At 46.2% G+C, this 19,665-nt stretch overlaps 1 protein-coding gene across 4 annotated transcripts in view; it reads left to right on the top strand.

Moving 5' to 3' along the window:
• The window catches only part of eEFSec (eukaryotic translation elongation factor, selenocysteine-specific), an 85,758-nt gene that overhangs the window by 50,747 nt on the left and 15,346 nt on the right, over nucleotides 1-19,665 (top strand). For all 4 annotated transcript variants that reach the window (XM_055061941.2, XM_055061943.2, XM_050191018.3 and 1 more), the window contains one exon: nucleotides 4,913-5,186. In XM_055061941.2, coding sequence (XP_054917916.1) covers nucleotides 4,913-5,186 — 274 coding nt within the window. The remainder of the gene's footprint in view (nucleotides 1-4,912; nucleotides 5,187-19,665) is intronic.

Raw genomic sequence — 19,665 nt, 5'->3', positions numbered from 1 at the left:
TTGGAAAATGAAAATAGTTCGTTACATTGTGAATTTCATTAAATCGAGGTTTGACTGTATGTGATTGTGATGTCTTCTGTGGAAGCACTTCATTTTGTCACAAGCAGCTCAATAGGTGGTGCACAGAAGAATTTTGTTTGGACGATTGGCACACCTCATGGCTAATAGAGCAAATAATATGCAGGCATGACATAAGCAGGTACATAGAGCATGTGCAAGTTTGGGAACGAGATGATGACCTATGCATGTGATAAGCATCTGTGTTGTGCACATTCACTTGGAAAGTGCACATCTTGTTCAAATACAGGAGGGAATCAGCAGTCTGAGAGACTGTTGCTCATCTGGATGCTTGTCTTTTGACTGCTCATTATGTAGGCCTGTTTACTGTTTTATGTTATGTTTATGTTTTATATTATGTTATGTTATTAAAATTTTGAATGCTAATCTAGAATTTTTTTGTTTTTTGTGTGAATTAAATTTGTTGCTGTGGAGAAAAGATAAGAAACTTTGAAATCTTAACAACCTTTGTTTTGTTCGAGTTTTCACCCCATTGGGTTAGTAAAGCATATGTATAAATTAACAAACAAGTAAACTGCAAGCACACTGAGAATGCATCAGGTTTAGGAAGAATAGATTATAATCCCTGCATGTCATAAACATTTATGGTGTGCATGTCTGCTTGGAAAGTGTAGACCTCACACAGTTGAACTTGCCAGTATTGCTTGTTTTCTGCTAGGACTGCAACCATAATGAATCAGCTCACTGATTAATAAGTTTCAGCATTTGGAAATAGCCAGTGTGTTAAACTAAACTAAATATTTACGTAAAAATGAAGCTCTTTGAATATACTCTGAAACGATTTTCTATTACTCAGGCATCCCTGCCCTACTGCTTCAAAGGAACTGAAGTTCCTGTGTATTGGTTATCATTTCACTCTGTACAGATGAGCTTCCCTCAAGGCTAGACTTAGGCACCTATACATGGTTGAGTGAAGCAGGGCACTGCTGTTTTTCCAATATGTACTATTGCACATTTTCGTGAGGAACACTGTACATAAATAACATGTAGTTCTCATTTTTCAGCCATCTCAGTAGCACTTGACAGCTTGCTTTTAGCTTTTCAGTACACTAGACTTATGTGCCATTACTGCTTGTCCCTTCAGCATATACTGTAAACAAATAAAATAGTGAATGACATCATTAAATAGTGAGGTACTCGGGCTATTTGAACATTTATATAATGTGCTGCCATTGGGCACAGTGTTAGGCTTGTAATTTTATATATGAAATTTCTGAACTCTCTACACTATAGCAACTAAAGAAATGATTAGTTTGCAAAAGGACTCTTTCTTGAAAACATGTAAGCGAAATGCAGACCTGCTTTCTGTGTGCAGTGTACAAACTAGATGTTCACATGGCTGTGCATTCTGCTGACAGCCATATGCATCCTGTTACCAAGCCCTGTGTGGTGATACCATCATCATCATCATCAGCCTGGTTACGCCCACTGCAGGGCAAAGGCCTCTCCCATACTTCTCCAACAACCCCGGTCATGTACTAATTGTGGCCAAGTCGTCCCCGCAAACTTCTTAATCTCATCTGCCCACCTAACTTTCTGCCATCCCCTGCTATGCTTCCCTTCCCTTGGAATCCAGTCCGTAACCCTTAATGACCATCGGTTATCTTCCCTCCTCATTACATGTCCTGCCCATGCCCATTTCTTTTTCTTGATTTCAACTACGATGTCATTAACTCATGTCCCACAGAACGTGGAAGTAGTCCAGAAAGCTGTCGCAGGGTTGGAAGACGGGGGGTCCCCGCCCTTCCTGCTACATAACGTTGTCTGTGGGGGGCTGTTAGGTAGTGGGCCTATGCCAGTCTAAGCAGTACCACGCAAAAATTCAGCTATACTCTAGGTTAATCGGCAGTTTGATTACCTCACTGGGTCATACATTCAAATTAATAGACTGCCCATGAACATAGGCGCGTACCACAAAAATATCTTACGTTAGAACTGTTCGTGAGAGCACATTCCAACCAATCCTGATGCTGGGCATATCATTAGCGAAGGTGGCTGGCCAAGGGCAAACGGCACTCAGGAATATAAATGTTTGGGACTTCGACCTCTAGACTTTTGCCGCATATCTGAAATTTGACGAAGATATTCCCAAGTGCGTATTTTTTATATATTAATTAATCAAATCTTAAGTGATAGAAGTACGGTTTCTGGAGTGATTAGATTTTTTTGAACGCCGATGTCCCTTCATTAATGCACCTTACAGCAAACGCTCCCCTAGAGAAGACGCCAGACTTGTGCGCCTCATGGGCCCCATCATCATCATCATCATCATCATCCTGGTTACGCCCACTGCAGGGCAAAGGCCTCTCCCATACTTCTCCAACAACCCCGGTCATGTACTAATTGTGGCCATGTTGTCCCTGCAAACTTCTTAATCTCATCCGCCCACCTAACTTTCTGCCGCCCTCTGCTACGCTTTCCTTCCCTTGGAATCCATTCCGTAACTCTTAATGACCATCGGTTATCTTCCCGCCTCATTACGTGTCCTGCCCATGCCCATTTCTTTTTCTTGATTTCAACTAAGATTTCATTAACTCGCGTTTGTTCCCTCACCCAATCTGCTCTTTTCTTATCCCTTAACGTTACACCTATCATTCTTCTTTCCATAGCTCGTTGCGTCGTCCTCAATTTAACTAGAACCCTTTTCGTAAGCCTCCAGGTTTCTGCCCCGTACGTGAGTACTGGTAAGACACAGCTGTTATAAACTTTCCTCTTGAGGGATAATGGCAACCTGCTGTTCATGATCTGAGAATGCCTGCCAAACGCACCCCAGCCCATTCTTATTCTTCTGATTATTTCAGTCTCATGATCCGGATCCGCAGTCACTACCTGTCCTAAGTAGATGTATTCGCTTACCACTTCCAGTGCCTCACTACCTATTGTAAACTGCTGTTCCCTTCCGAGACTGTTAAACATTACTTTAGTTTTCTGCAGATTAATTTTCAGACCCACCCTTCTGCTTTGCCTCTCCAGGTCAGTGAGCATGCATTGCAATTGGTCTCCTGAGTTACTAAGCAAGGCAATATCATCAGCGAATCGCAAGTTGCTAAGGTATTCTCCATCAACTTTTATCCCCAATTCTTCCCACTCCAGGCCTCTGAATACCTCATGTAAACATGCTGTGAATAGCATTGGAGATATCGTATCTCCCTGTCTGACGCCTTTCTTTATAGGGATTTTGTTGCTTTCTTTGTGGAGGACTACGGTGGCTGTGGAGCCGCTATAGATATCTTCCAGTATATTTACATATGGCTCATCTAAACCCTGATTCCGTAATGCCTCCATGACTGCTGAGGTTTCGACTGAATCAAACGCTTTCTCGTAATCAATGAAAGCTATATATAAAGGTTGGTTATATTCCGCACATTTTTCTATCACCTGATTGATAGTGTGAATATGGTCTATTGTTGAGTAGCCTTTACGGAATCCTGCCTGGTCCTTTGGTTGACGGAAGTCTGAGGTGTTCCTGATTCTATTTGCAATTACCTTAGTAAATACATTGTAGGCAACGGACAGTAAGCTGATCGGTCTATAATTTTTCAAGTCCGTAACCCTCAATGACAATCGGTTATCTTCCCTCCTCATTACATGTCCTGCCCATGCCCATTTCTTTTTCTTGATTTCAACTACGATGTCATTAACTCGCGTTTGTTCCCTTACCCAATCTGCTCTTTTCTTATCCCTTAATGTTACACCCATCATTCTTCTTTCCATAGCTCGTTGCGTCGTCCTCAATTTAAGTAGAACCCTTTTCGTTAGCCTCCAGGTTTCTGCCCCGTAGGTGAGTACTGGTAAGACACAGCTATTATACACTTTTCTTTTGAGGGATAATGGCAACCTGCTGTTCATGATCTGAGAATGCCTGCCAAACGCACCCCATCCCATTCTTATTCTTCTGATTATTTCCGTCTCGTGATGCGGATCCGCCGTCATTACCTACCCTAAGTAGATGTATTCCCTTACCACTTCCAGTGCCTCGCTACCTATTGTAAATTGCTGTTCTCTTCCGAGACTGTTAAACATTACTTTACTGTCTCGGAAGAGAATAGCAATTGGCGATACCATCGTCTCCCTCTAATTCTACCCTTGCAGGGTCACAAGATTTGGTCAAATTATCTGGAAGGTCGAATAAGCATAGAGTTGCAAAAAGAAAGAATTGAAGTCATTTTTTTTTTTTTTTTTGCTGCTTGAAGTAGTCTGTAATGTCATTTTGCTTCTTGCTCTTAAAGCACAACTCAACCAGCATCCGGCAAAGATCAGCGTAGTTGCATGCAGTGCTGTGTAATTGCTATGCGACGTCATGACAAAAAGACGAAGTAGACTGCTGAATATTAGGGTTTGACAGGACTGGAAAAAAAAGCAGGAACGAATGGCTTCACAAGAGGAAGGAGTATTGGCCACTAAATAATCAAACAAAAACACCTTTATGCAAAGGAAAGCAGTAGCACTGTCTGCTTAGTTCCTTGCGTTTTCAAGCTTTGAGTAACTGCTGCACGCATTAAGGGGTTGAGATCACTGGTGGTTGAAATAACCAATCCTGTGTTAACGAAATTAGTTTTCCTTCCATAGCAATATATGATTGCCCGTTGGGACTTACAGTGCATTTGAATGAAGAAAAAAAGTCAAATTAACCAAGGTCGAATTAACTAGAGTCGACTGTATAAGTAATTGCACTATTTCGTAAGCAATGTTCTGACCAATAGGGGGCACACTGGAAAAGTTGCAGCTGAGCAGTCATGTAATAACACTCCTTTGTTCTTATTGAAGTCTGTAAACATAGCATGTCGTAATGCCAACTGTCAGCTTAATAGAGGTGGGGGCCCTATGGCGCCAGGGTGTCTTTCTTGAGTTGTCCCCAGGGCACAGGCATGGAAGAAATTGGTCTGCGCTGGGACCCTGAGCTGCTCAGTGGCCAGGCTGCTGAAGGCCAGGAGCAGTGGGCCTTGTTGGAGCTGGACCAGCCAGCTCTTCTGGCACCAGACATGCTGCTGATAGGCTCCCGTTTGGACATGGACCCTCAGGGAAAGGCGTGCCGGTTGGCTTTTCATGGTCGCATCCAGCGCTGCTACACAGACCGGTCAGCACTCACGGGCCTGCCTGTCTTTAAGGTAGATGCAAGCAATATTGAAAGTATGGCATTGATACCACCATGCTAGGGACGTCACTGCAATCTGCATGACATTACTTGTGCCTTTTGCACATAGAAACATAGTTACAGTGTGCCAGTGCAAGGCATAGATAGTTAGCTCTGTGATGGTGGAACAGTTATGTTGTACATGATGGTAGTGTAGGTGGTGCTTGGATGCAGATACTATGCGATGTGCAGTGGCATGCTGCAAAATGTGATATCACAAAGATGTAATGGCACTTCTGTCAGGTTTGGTGCAGGCAGGCAATAGAGGTCACTGTTCCTCTCTTGTGATGCACACAAATGAACTTGTGGGCATAATTAACATGATAGCGAAAAGCTCCATGTGCATGAGTTTTATCAAAAAGCAAAATGAGTACTTCAAGGCAAGTTGCCAAAAGGCTCCTGCCAAACTCAGTTAGACACACTATTGAGCTAGTTGTTGCATAGCTAAGTAAAAAGTAATGCTGAACAGAGGTACAAGAATCACAGGACAGGTGTTGATTCCAAAATAATGTTTATTTCCAGAATGTCACTGGGAATTAACATTTCAAAGGGCACCACAAGCCCACCAGCATGCACAGGAATATGAGCTAACAATGCAAACTGTGATAGGTATTGTGCAAAACATGCTGAAAACATTCTCTTCTCTCTCATAGAATGAAATAGGAGGCTGGCTGGCTGGCCCATTTTTTTCCTTGTTTTCTTTGTATGGCAAGCTTCCATGCATTTACAGTAGAGGTCACAGCGTTTGGCAAGTACGTGCCTCAGAAGCCTTGCTCCAGAAGCTGAAAGGATCACACAGAAGGTTCAACACAATGCAGCACCTGTAAAAGCTAGAGGTTGTGCTATATATTCGAGCCCCCTGTACCAGGGGCATAGCCAGGGGTGGGGGGGGGAGCTTATGGGGCTACAGCCCCCCCCCCCCCCCACGTAATTTTTTTGTGCTGTCATGCACCGCCAACCAAAACAATCCCCAGCGCTGGAAATCATTCTGGATTTTGCCTGGAATATCTTTTTCACGCTCGAAAAGACATTTCAGCGCGAACATTGCAAACTCGGGCTGGATTCCGCGGCAACGCCCATGCACCGGCACTCGCCTAGCAAGGAGCCGGCCCCATCCGAGCACAAAGTTTCAAGGGCGTTTTGAAAACGCGCTTGAAACTTTGTGCTCGGATGGGGCCGGCTCCTTGCGTTAGGCGACTGCCGGCTCGTCGCAGCATCTCTTGGAAGCCGCGCAATCTACTGACCGCATGGATTTCAATTCCGAAACATTATGGGTATAAAGTTCTCATAAACTTTTGATGTGAAAGGTGCATTGACATTTCCAAAGTCGTGCTTTAGATTTTCAATTCCGGAACTTTGTGGGTATAATACTGTTATAAACATTTGACGCCAAAGGTGCATTAACTTTTCTAAAGTCATACATCGGACCATACAATGAGACAAGCCAAATCAACACACTATCCGACAAGTTGACAAAATACGCACTGAGGTATGATGAGACGAAGCATTGCGAGGGTTCATTTGTGCCTCCATGTCACAGAAAAGGATATCAACTTTTTTTTTTCACCTGTGCCAAAGCATCCATGTCAAGACACCAAAGCCAGCAAAGGTAACTACGTTCTTATTTATTTTTCTACTTTGACTTTTATTCGCGAGGACACATTCAGCCGCTTCAATTTTCTTTTTCTCACTACCCGCGGGCTGCCAGAGCCAGCCAGAGTGCATGCATTTTTATCGTGTTGCCCTGACCACCGCACGGCACACTTCAGTGCGCGTTCGTTTTCGTCTGGCCCCGTGGATTTTTGCCTGGCAGAGTTTTGGACGATTTCTGGCTAGCAGACGAGTAAAAGAAACGGCGTGTCGAATTACAATGAGGATGACGACTTCTTGTCTGCAGTTGTCACTGTGGACGAATCATGGCGCCACTATTACGAGCTAGAAACACGGCGGCAATGGTTACCATGGAAACATTCGAATTCACTACCCCAAAGAAAGCAAAGGCCATCATTTCCGCCGGAAAGATGTTGTCGACTTTTTTTTCGATCGTCAGGGGCCATTACTGATTGAATTTGCTAAACCTGCAGAAACTATCAATCGTTTCCGATATTGTGAAACGCCGGATCGGCTGCGTGTCGCAGTCAAGAACAAACGACGTGGAAAATTGACGAATGGGGCCATCTTGCTCAGCGGCGATGCCCGTCCCCACGTCGTTGATGTGGTTAACATAAAAGTGGCAAAGTTCAAGTGGGAAACGCTGCAACATCCACCATACAGCCCAGACCTGTCGCCTTGCGACTTCCACATTTTGGGGCAATTGAAGAAACAGCTCAAGGGAACCAGATTCGTGTTGGACGATGACGTGAAAGAGTCTGTTACAGACTTTTTGAAGCAGCAACCCAAGGATCTTTATGAGGTGGGAGTCACGCGACTCGTTAGTCAGAGGGACAAATGTCTAAATGCTCATGGAGACTACTTTTAAATAAAGTACCCCATTTGTCAGATATTTGCATTGGTTCACATTATTTGAGTCGCCCTTGTATATTTTGCAGGACTCGTGCTTTTCATATGTGCTCTCTGTTGCGACTATAATTTTGGTGCAATTACTCACAATACATGACCGGTGACACCTGCTTCTGTGCAGTACATTGGAACAAAGGATAGCATCATTGAGATTTTTTCCTGGCCGTTGCATATGTACAACAACGTAAACAAGGTTCCTGAATGACGAAGTTTCATTAAAATATTTGTCCTCAGCTTGTTCATTTCACGGCCTTTACATTTTTCATATCAGCGGCATGCATTGCTTTGCTGGTTTTGAACTGATATAGTTCTAAAGTTCATGTGATATTTTCTTTACTTATTAAATAGACAAAAACATGGAAGCATTGATATCGGTTATTTTGGGCATAATTTTTGGGACATACGAGCGTATTCTTTTATGAAAAGATACATATTTTACTTGTCTTGACAGTGCATAGCATTCAAAAATTCGTTTGCAGCGTCTTTAGCAATGGCAATGCAGTTATTAACATATTTGATCCCTGGACAAATTTTATGAGGAGGAGGCCGAGCTGCAATGTGAACCTCCCCGAACGAAATTTCTGGCTGCGCCACTACCCTGTACTACCATTGTGTTGGAATCTCAGCGCTGACGCCCGTTGTTGCAAATGGGTCGCAAGCCCCAAGGGTAGCGTTGGCCTGGCGGCCTGGGGCACAACTGGAAGCATCCGAAGGTCCCGGCAAACCATGAGTCGACTGGTAACAGAACAACTTGTTTATTCTAACATCGCAAAAGAGCGGGCGGTCAGGTCGACCGAAGTGGAGAGACGGGAGAGCACGTTACTCAACAGAAGAAATCGGAGCCTCTCCCTTGGCGTCCGGGGGCAGCTGCTCTTATACTCTCGGAGTTGAGGGCAAGAGGAAGGCCTCGTGACGAGACCACGTGACGGCGGGCACGGACAGACTGAGAGACACGTTGAGACGAGTGTAGTGACGCATCCGCCAAGCTGGCGCCTGTCAGACCTCCTCGCTTCACACTTGGGGAGCTCCTCTCCCCGGCTGCCGCGCTTTGACAAGCGTGGGCACACACACACACACGCACACACAAAGACACGTGGCACTGAAACACGCCTGGACGCGCTTGGCGGGGAGGCTTTGCGGGAGCTCCGAACGGGCCAAAATGTCCGCCGCTTTGAACGAAGCCCCGGCGTCCGTTGCATCTGCGCCGGCTATACCGCGCGTCGTAGGCGAAACGTAACAGACCGCCCCGCCGGGGGAAGGAGATCCCGATGGTCAGGGGACTGCATCCGCTGTCCGGAAGGATGTCGCTTGATGATGCTCATAACCGAAGTCGGTCGTCCTTCGGCGTTTCTTGAGCGCAGCGCACAGAGAAGGCCTCGTTCTCTCGTTCAGGTTCACACAGGACACTGCAAAGTGACTTCGGGAGATTTGACATTTTTGTTCTCGTTCCCGGCAAGCGTTAGAACTACGCCGAAACTCAACCGCTCAGTCGGCAAGCACGGCACAACCCTCACTAAGCCCTGCCAGGCTCTTTCCCCTTTTATACTACTGCCTAGTTCCTTACAGTAGTTTAGCAGCACTCAGAATGCGTCCACAAATCGGAAAATTGCACTAGAAAGCACATCATCACTTTGAAACACTACACAAAAGCAATATGTTAAAAATCCTGCCTCAGGAAGAAAAACATCAGTAACAAACAATTTTGAGGCTGATTCCCATGTTAGGGGCTTCGACTTAAGCCATCGGCGTTACCGTTGAGACTCCCCTTTTTGTAACGCACCTCAAAGGAATATTGTTGCAAAGCGAGGCTCCAGCGCAGGAGGCGGCCATTTTTGGGAGAGATGGTCTGCAGCCATTGGAGAGGGCAGTGATCCGTCTCAATGATAAACCTCGAGCCGGCTAGGTAGCATGACAATTTCTGAACGGCCCACACGATACACGCACACTCTTTCTCGGTGGCGCTGTACGCCTGCTCACGACTGGTCAGCTTACGACTAGCATACAGGACGGGGTGTTCTACTTCTCCATTTTCCCGTTGGCACAGTACAACGCCCATGCCTCGCTCACTAGCATCGCACTGAACAACGAACCCTTTTGTGTAGTCGGGCGATCGTAGCACAGGCTGGCTTGTTAGGGCGCTCTTTAGGGCGCTAAAAGCTCTTTCCTTTGTCTCGTCCCAGACGACTGTTTGCGGCTCTGTCTTTCTTAGAGCATCCGTCAGGGGAGCCGCGATATCAGAGTACCTGGGGATGTACCTCTGATAGTAGCCGGCGACACCTAAGAACGACCGAATATCGGTCTTCGTGCGCGGTTGCGGGAAGTCTCGCACAGCGGCCACCTTTATTTCAGAGGGGCGGCAACGACCCCGACCAATCACGTGACCGAGGTAGACAACCTCGGCCTGTGCTAACTGGCACTTGGGAGCCTTGACTGTCAAGCCCGCATCGCGCAGGCGGGTTAGCACTGCCCGCAAGTGGGCCATATGCTCAGGCCAGGATGCGGAGAATATCGCTACGTCGTCTAGATACGGTAAAGCGAATTCTTGCTGTGCCCGCAACACTTTATCCATGAGGCTTGAAAAGCAGTATGGCGTGTTCTTCAAACCAAAACTCAAAACTTTAGGACGGAATGTCCCCATTGGTGAAATGAACGCCGCATACCTACTAGCCTCTTCTGTTCTTTACGTTCGCGCTCATCTTTCTCTTTCTGTTCTTTAAGTTCGCGCTCCTGTTTCTCTTTTTGCTCTTTAAGGTCGCGCTCCTGTCTTTTTGCCCTCTCCTCAATGGTCTCAAGGCATTCCGACAGCTCGTCATCCTCAGCTTCTAACTCAAGAATAGCCCTCAGCAGTTCAGGTTTTCTGAGTTTGTCTGAGACATCCAGACCCAACTCTCTTGCAAGCTCCAGCAATTTCGGTTTGCGCAATGACTTCAAATCCATGGCTGCTCTGAATGCTGCTTTCTCTACTGCCTACTATTGTCTTGCTGCAAACTAGCCCGGCAGCAACGACAACCACAATTACCAGCTCTGTTTCTGACACTAACAAAAGCCTGGCAAAACTCAGAAGAAGAAAGTCCCGCACTCACCAAACCTCGCAGCCAAGAATTCAGCGCAGTCGTTCCGCTGCAGGCAACCAGTCATCACACAGGGCTCGTTGCACTGCTCCCGGATGGTCGTTGTGCTGCTCAGCATACAGTCAACTGCATATCTTCGCTGCTGGCCTCCGTTGTCGCGATCTCACCGCTGGCAGACAGTTGTTGTAATCGCACCGCTGGCACGAGTTGTTGTAATCTCAGTGCTGACGCCCGTTGTTGCAAATGGGTCGCAAGCCCCAAGGGTAGCGTTGGCCTGGCGGCCTGGGGCACAACTGGAAGCATCCGAAGGTCCCGGCAAAGCATGAGTCGACTGGTAACAGAACAACTTGTTTATTCTAACATCGCAAAAGAGCGGGCGGTCAGGTCGACCGAAGTGGAGAGACGGGAGAGCACGTTACTCAACAGAAGAAATCGGAGCCTCTCCCTTGGCGTCCGGGGGCAGCTGTTCTTATACTCTCGGAGTTGAGGGCAAGAGGAAGGCCTCGTGACGAGACCACGTGACGGCGGGCACGGACAGACTGAGAGACACGTTGAGACGAGTGTAGTGACGCATCCGCCAAGCTGGCGCCTGTCAGACCTCCTCGCTTCACACTTGGGGAGCTCCTCTCCCCGGCTGCCGCGCTTTGACAAGCGTGGGCACACACACACACACGCACACACGAAGACACGTGGCACTGAAACACGCCTGGACGCGCTTGGCGGGGAGGCTTTGCGGGAGCTCCGAACGGGCCAAAATGTCCGCCGCTTTGAACGAAGCCCCGGCGTCCGTTGCATCCGCGCCGGCTATACCGCACGTCATAGGCGAAACGTAACAATTCCAATGGTGGTCATGTCGGTGTCAGACCACCTGCTGTGCCCTCTCTCCAAGTGCATCCTCCACATGGTGGTGCTCTCTTAGCCTCTAGCAGGCAATGCATAAATGGAACATAGTGTTGTCATAATTGTTGCTAAAGAGAAAAACGGTCCGAATAATGCACCAGACAAGCACATTTATGTGATAAATTCATTTGCCAATGATGTGCAGTGATGTGCAACGATGTGCAGTGCACGGTATCTGCTTGAAGACGTGGGAAGGAAAAATGCGGATTCAGTGCTGAGAGATTGTTGTTGAAGGTGATGGGAAAGAACTGGCAGCAAAATTTAGCTTCCATCTACTCTGTCGTCTGTAGCTTGCACTTTCTTCCAAGTGACTGTCAGGAGTACATAAAGCAGCACGTGTGAAAAAAAAGAATGTGCTGTACCGAGCTGGGCTGTGTTGGGCTGGGCTGAGCAAGGCAATAATACATTGCACAATTTTCGCTTGTGGGGCACCATGCTCATTTGATACTACTATATTTGATGCTTCTGTACCTTTCTAATTGAAGCAGGTAAAATGGTGTATTCATTACCAGGTTTCTCTTTAAGAGATAGCTATGCATACATTGAAAAAAATATGCAACTTACGTGTTTTTAACCTGTAAAATATGCTGAGCATATCAGAATTATTCACAGACTAAAAGTTAAAAATGAAAGACTTGTGTTTGGAGCACCAGCACAATGGATTCTTAGTTTACCCTCATTGCTGACAGTGTAAAAAAATGCTGTGGAGATCAGAACAAAGTTCTTCCATAGTAGTCTAGTATAGTATTCCGCCATGCTTGTTGCCAACCATGGAGAAAGAAAAGTGTAGGAGAGGCCCCGGCCAGCACGGATGTGTTGGAGAGAGTGTCGTGGAAGTCACATGCTGTTTTTCACAAAGGTGTACTGGGACTGGTACCCCAAACGTCAACATTGCCATAGCAACTGCACTCCTGGAGTTCTTGCTGCTGCTCTTGGCCTCTGAAAACCCTGAAAAGTGAGATAGGAGGAGATAAGCACATTCTGTTCACAAGACAAGCTGACATTGGAGTGTGGTGTGTAAGCTTGAAAGTTGTGTTTAGGGTCTATGAGCGTAAGTGTCAGCCAGCAACAGACACACTCAAGCAATCACGGTGCATATCTTCGTCTTCTTCAATGTGCCACGCTAAAGTACAGAAGCATGCCTGCTTCATAAGAACTGTTACAGAAGTTTCATAGGCTTCGTTCTGATCTGCATCGGCAGCACACACTTTCGGCGACTCGTAGCAGTGCAAATTCGAAGCTCTTGTCTTTCTGCTCCAGCGAGCTGATTGGAGGTTGAAAGGGGGATGGCACACCAACATGGCTGCTCTTCCGGCTTCAAAAACGTGACATCAGGTCCTCTCCTATTTTGTTTCTTTCCTCCATATTGCCAACCATCAGCCATTGGCCAAGTCCCATGGGGTACTCCATTAGTAGGGTTGCCATACCTGCAGTGGTTGCTCAGTGGCTATGGTGTTGGGCTGCTGAGCACGAGGTCGCGGGATCGAATCCCGGCCACGGCGGCCGCATTTCGATGGGGGCGAAATGCGAAGACACCGGTGTACTTACATTTAGGTGCACGTTAAAGAACCCCAGGTGGTCAAAATTTCCGGAGCCCTCAACTACGGCGTGCCTCATAATCAGAAAGGGGTTTTGGCACGTCAAAGCCCATAATTTAATTTTTAGGATTGCCAGGCCTTCAGGAGAAAAAGTCGCCAAAAATTCTGAAAAGTAGCCAAGAAAGTCGCCAACAACGGCAAAAGCTTAAATGGGTAGCCAAAAGAAGTAGCCATGGTGCGACAAACCAACACTTTCCAATTTTTGATGCGAAAATGAAGGAGAAGAAAACGAAAAAGACCTCTAGTTTCCTGAGCCCTGATGGCAAACAAAAATAACAGAACAAAAGAAATGTTACCACATATTGTGTCATAATTTACTATAATGACCAGCTGACATTCTTTGATAATTTTCACCACCCACTTTCGTGCTTTTTTGTAGCCAAAGGCAGTTAGCCAGTTTCAGTACAATAAACTCGCTTCATGCTGTCCTTGCACCACTATGACTTCACTTCAAACATTCCCATGCGAACTGTATGACTTCGCACACTTCTCTCCCTGGTACGTAGTTGTATACGTAGTCACATAGACATTGACATCTGTAGTGTCATGGCTGCCATGACACGACTTTGGTTGTTGCAGTCGTTTCTGGCGTCAAGAACCATAGTCTTCAAGATTCTCTGTAAAGGTAACCATCACTGGGGGTAATATTAGGACACCACCTTTTGCACCGGACAGGCCGCCATTGGAATATGAACCTGGCAACGTTTAACGCTAGAACGTTATCTAGTGAGGCGAGTCTAGCAGTGCTATTGGAGGAATTAGAGGGCAGTAAATGGGATATAATAGGGCTCAGTGAAGTTAGGAGGCCAAAAGAAGCATATACAGTGCTAAAAAGCGGGCACGTCCTGTGCTACCGGGGCTTACCGGAGAGACGAGAACTAGGAGTCGGATTCCTGATTAATAAGAACATAGCTGGTAACATACAGGAATTCTATAGCATTAACGAGAGGGTGGCAGGTCTTGTTGTGAAACTTAATAAGAGGTACAAAATGAAGGTTATACAGGTCTACGCCCCTACATACAGTCATGATGACCAGGAAGTCGAAAGCTTCTATGAAGACGTGGAATCTGCGATGGGTAAAGTCAAAACAAAATACAGTATACTGATGGGCGACTTCAATGCCAAGGTAGGCAAGAAGCAGGCTGGAGACAAGGCAGTGGGGGAATATGGCATAGGCACTAGGAATAGCAGGGGAGAGTTATTAGTAGAGTTTGCGGAACAGAATAATATGCGGATAATGAATACCTTCTTCCGCAAGCGAGATAGCCGAAAGTGGACGTGGAGGAGCCCGAATGGCGAGACTAGAAATGAAATAGACTTCATACTCTGCGCTAACCCTGGCATCATACAAGATGTGGACGTGCTCAGCAAGGTGCGCTGCAGTGACCATAGGATGGTAAGAACTCGAATTAGCCTAGACCTGAGGAGGGAACGGAAGAAACTGGTGCATAAGAAGCCGATCAATGAGTTAGCGGTAAGAGGGAAAATAGAGGAATTCCAGATCAAGCTACAGAACAGGTATTCGGCTTTAACTCAGGAAGAGGACCTTAGTGTTGAAGCAATGAACGACAATCTTGTGGGCATCATTAAGGAGTGTGCAATAGAAGTGGGTGGTAACTCCGTTAGACAGGATACCAGTAAGCTATCGCAGGAGACGAAAGATCTGATCAAGAAACGCCAATGTATGAAAGCCTCTAACCCTACAGCTAGAATAGAACTGGCAGAACTTTCGAAGTTAATCAACAAGCGTAAGACAGCTGACATAAGGAAGTATAATATGGATAGAATTGAACATGCTCTCAGGAATGGAGGAAGCCTAAAAGCACTGAAGAAACTAGGAATTGGCAAGAATCAGATGTATGCGTTAAGAGACAAAGCCGGCAATATCATTACTAATATGGATGAGATAGTTCAAGTGGCTGAGGAGTTCTATAGAGATTTATACAGTACCAGTGGCACCCACGACAATAATGGAAGAGAGAATAGTCTAGAGGAATTCGAAATCCCACAGGTAACACTGGAAGAAGTAAAGAAAGCCTTGGGGGCTATGCAAAGGGGGAAGGCAGCTGGGGAGGATCAGGTAACAGCAGATTTGTTAAAGGATGGTGGGCAGATTGTTCTAGAGAAACTGGCCACCCTGTATACGCAATGCCTCAGGACTTCGAACGTACCGGAATCTTGGAAAAACGCTAACATAATCCTAATCCATAAGAAAGGGGACGCCAAAGACTTGAAAAATTATAGACCGATCAGTTTACTGTCCGTTGCCTACAAAGTATTTACTAAGGTAATTGCAAATAGAATCAGGAACACCTTAGACTTCCGTCAACCAAAGGACCAGGCAGGATTCCGTAAAGGCTACTCAACAATAGACCATATTCACACTATCAATCAGGTGATAGAAAAATGTGCAGAATATAACCAACCTTTATATATAGCTTTCATTGATTACGAGAAAGCGTTTGATTCAGTCGAAACCTCAGCAGTCATGGAGGCATTGCGGAATCAGGGTGTAGACGAGCCGTATGTAAAAATACTGAAAGATATCTATAGCGGCTCCACAGCCACCATAGTCCTCCATAAAGAAAGCAACAAAATCCCAATAAAGAAAGGCGTCAGGCAGGGAGATACGATCTCTCCGATGCCATTCACAGCTTGTTTACAGGAGGTATTCAGAGACCTGGATTGGGAAGAATTGGGGATAAGAGTTAATGGAGAATACCTTAGTAACTTGCGATTCGCTGATGATATTGCCTTGCTTAGTAACTCAGGGGACCAACTGCAATGCATGCTCACTGACCTGGAGAAGCAAAGCCGAAGGGTGGGTCTAAAAATTAATCTGCAGAAAACTAAAGTAATGTTTAACAGTCTCGGAAGGGAACAGCAGTTTACAATAGGTAGTGAGGCACTGGAAGTGGTAAGGGAATACATCTACTTAGGACAGGTAGTGACTGCGGATCCGGATCATGAGACTGAAATAATCAGAAGAATAAGAATGGGCTGGGGTGCGTTTGGCAGGCATTCTCAGATCATGAACAGCAGGTTGCCATTATCCCTCAAGAGGAAAGTTTATAACAGCTGTGTCTTACCAGTACTCACGTACGGGGCAGAAACCTGGAGGCTTACGAAAAGGGTTCTACTTAAATTGAGGACGACGCAACGAGCTATGGAAAGAAGAATGATAGGTGTAACGTTAAGGGATAAGAAAAGAGTAGATTGGGTGAGGGAACAAACGCGAGTTAATGATATCTTAGTTGAAATCAAGAAAAAGAAATGGGCATGGGCAGGACACGTAATGAGGCGGGAAGATAACCGATGGTCATTAAGAGTTACGGAATGGATTCCAAGGGAAGGAAAGCGTAGCAGAGGGCGACAGAAAGTTAGGTGGGCGGATGAGATTAAGAAGTTTGCAGGGACAACATGGCCACAATTAGTACATGACCGGGGTTGTTGGAGAAGTATGGGAGAGGCCTTTGCCCTGCAGTGGGCGGAACCAGGCTGATGATGATGATGATGATGAATTCCTCTTACTTAGAGGGAGCTGCTTGGGCCTGTTGAATTACCAATTTATGACAGTCCCGGACTGCCCAAAACGTTGATTTCAGCCAACAAATACATATGAAACATCTCTGGCAGTCCTGGACAGCCCAAGACAAATCAAATAAGCCTACTGACCATATGGTGCCTATGATATATTTTCAGCTTCTGAATTTGTGTCTGGAGCTTGCAAGACACAAAAGCATGGGCTTCAAGATCTGGCATTATTCAAGATCTGGCAGTTTCTTCGAGGGGGCCATCGGGGGGAGTGTGATTCAGACACTACCTATACCAATTACCACTGCCAAAAGTAACCAGAAAGTAGCCAAGTTGCCAAGCACAATTGTCAGTTTCCAGGAGCTTCTAAAAGTAGCCAATTTGGTGGGAAATCGCTAAACCTGGCAACCCTGTCCATTAGCTTGGTACTTTGCCAGCTTTGTTCACGAATATTGGTCTATATTTCTTTGTCACAAATTAGGTCGATAACTCATGTTGGGTCACATTTTCATAAAAAGAAAAGGTCAACCTATATTCAAATAAGTATGGTAGTTGATTGGTGTTTCCATAATTAGCATAATTTCCCCAGTCAGACTAATTTCAGTGGAATGGTTACCACAAGTCTGCTTATTGCGAATGCTCGGATATTAAAAATGAATTCTGTGTGGCAGTCAGGCTTTTTATAAGTATGCTTGACTATATAAGCTGTCTTATGTCTGAAATATGAAATAGTGTTCTACGTTTCTGCAGGCCATTACTTATGTAAAACTCATGTGAATGATTTCGTATCGAGGTTAGCTTTTCTGTAGGGCTTTTTGTGGGAACATTGAAAATTACAGTGTGTCATACTTTTTATTGTCCATAAATAGTGCCTATGACTGGCATTGTGCATAAAATGCACTGCATAGTTCCATTTATGACTAGCACCATTTATGTTTAGTTATAGAATGGGCACAAGAAGTTGGGCCCTTTCATGTGGTTCTGTGAAACTGGGCTTTGATCATAACCTGTAATCTGCAGCTGTAATTTGTTAACAGGGGCAATGCAGAATCCTGGCCATGAAACAAATGCCCCGATACAACTCAGCCTATTAGGCAAACAGATCCCAAAGGTGACATTGTGCCGAATACTCGGATTCATCATAAACTGCAACAACAATGCTGACTGTAACGATATACAATATAAAAAAACTGCCGAAATCTCACACACCTAGTGCGATGGATCATCAGCAAAAAACAGACTTACAGAAGAACAAGCAACACAGCTCGTGACTGTGCTCGTGTACAGCAGGCTTCTGTATATCAACCCCCTAATGCTGACACAAACAGAAACTCGAAAACTGAAATCTTCACTCAACACCCTTCACAAGGATACCCTGAGTCTTCTGATATACACCTTACATCAGTGCCTTCAACACACGGGCCTCTTTCACACTCTTGCCCAATTAACACAACAACACTGAGACAGACAAGTAGCGTGCTTGTCTTGTATGGAGCAAAGATGCAACATCCTGAAACGAGCAGGGATCGCCCCTATCCAGCTGACACGAGTTAGTCAAAGCCCTCAGCTACCATGCAACATTGCATTTCCAAACATATCAAAACATATGATGCCACACCTGCATGATGGTCGACGTCAAGTGCAAGCAAAATTTCACCACAGAGACAGGAAATGCATCACAATATACACAGTCGCCACACGCTCTAACATGGGGTCATACGTGTGTGCAATGATGTGGGAGTTCCTTTGGTCGACTGGGCGCAGTCGTTGCTGTGCCTCCGGCTCCGGACTTATTCGCCATTGCCTACCCGTTGCCAACCATCAAGTCAATTGTGGGCAGCCTAGGTTCAGTGAAGTATTTCACGACTCTGGACGCTGCTAAGGGCTACTCTTAAAATTAGAGATGGAACCCGAGGACACAGCAAAGACAGCCTTCGCGTGCCATCATGGGCTTTTTCAATTTGAGCAAATGCCCTTTGGTCTGTGCAACGCCCCAGCCAAATTTCAGAGGCTAATGGATCGGGTTCTGGGCGATGCCAAATGGTCCCATGCCATGTGCTACCTCGACGACATTGTGATCTATTCAGAAATGTTTGAGGAGCACATACATCACGTTGGGGACATACTTGGGAGGCTCAGGTCAGCGGGCATGACGCTAAATCTGGCAAAGGCACAAGTGGTGCAAACTCGAGTCCACTTGTTGGGGTTCACCCTAGGAGGAGGCTCCATTGAGCCGAATTCGGTGAAGCTCCGGGCTCCCCTGGATTTTCCCGCCCCCAAAGACGTACGCAGCCTCCGCCGCTTCCTGGGAATGGCCAATTTCTAATGGTCATTTATTCCATCTTGTGCGAAACTCCAGGCACCGCTGACAAAGTTGTTGTGGAAGTCTGTGGAGTGGCGTTAGGAACCGGAGCAGGAGCAGCCATTCCGTGGCTTGTCCAGAGCCATCGCCGAGACAGTGCGCCTCAGATTGCCTGACCTGGCCAAGAAATTCTTCGTTCAAACTGACGCAAGTGATTTGGGATTGGGGGCTGTCCTCCTTCAGGAATTCGATGGTGTCCTGTGCCCTCTGACTTTTGCTAGTCAGGCGCTGCTCCCTGCGGAGAACTACTCCATGACGGAAAAGGAGCGCTTAGCGATTGTGTTTGCACTGAGGAGATTCGACGTCTATTTAGACGGCACGAAGTTCGTCATGCAGACAGATCACAGCGCGCTCAGCTGGCTCATGAGTCTTCGCGAACCTGTGGGTCGGCTGGCACGCTGGGCACTTCTAATACAGCACTACGACTTTTCGGTGCAGTACCGAAAGGGAACACGAACGTCATCGCA

The sequence above is a fragment of the Dermacentor andersoni genome, chromosome 1, assembly GCF_023375885.2.
Source record: "Dermacentor andersoni chromosome 1, qqDerAnde1_hic_scaffold, whole genome shotgun sequence".
NCBI lineage: Eukaryota > Metazoa > Arthropoda > Arachnida > Ixodida > Ixodidae > Dermacentor > Dermacentor andersoni.
The sequence above is the reverse complement of the archived record's forward strand: the minus strand, read 5'-3'. Positions and strand labels throughout refer to the sequence as shown.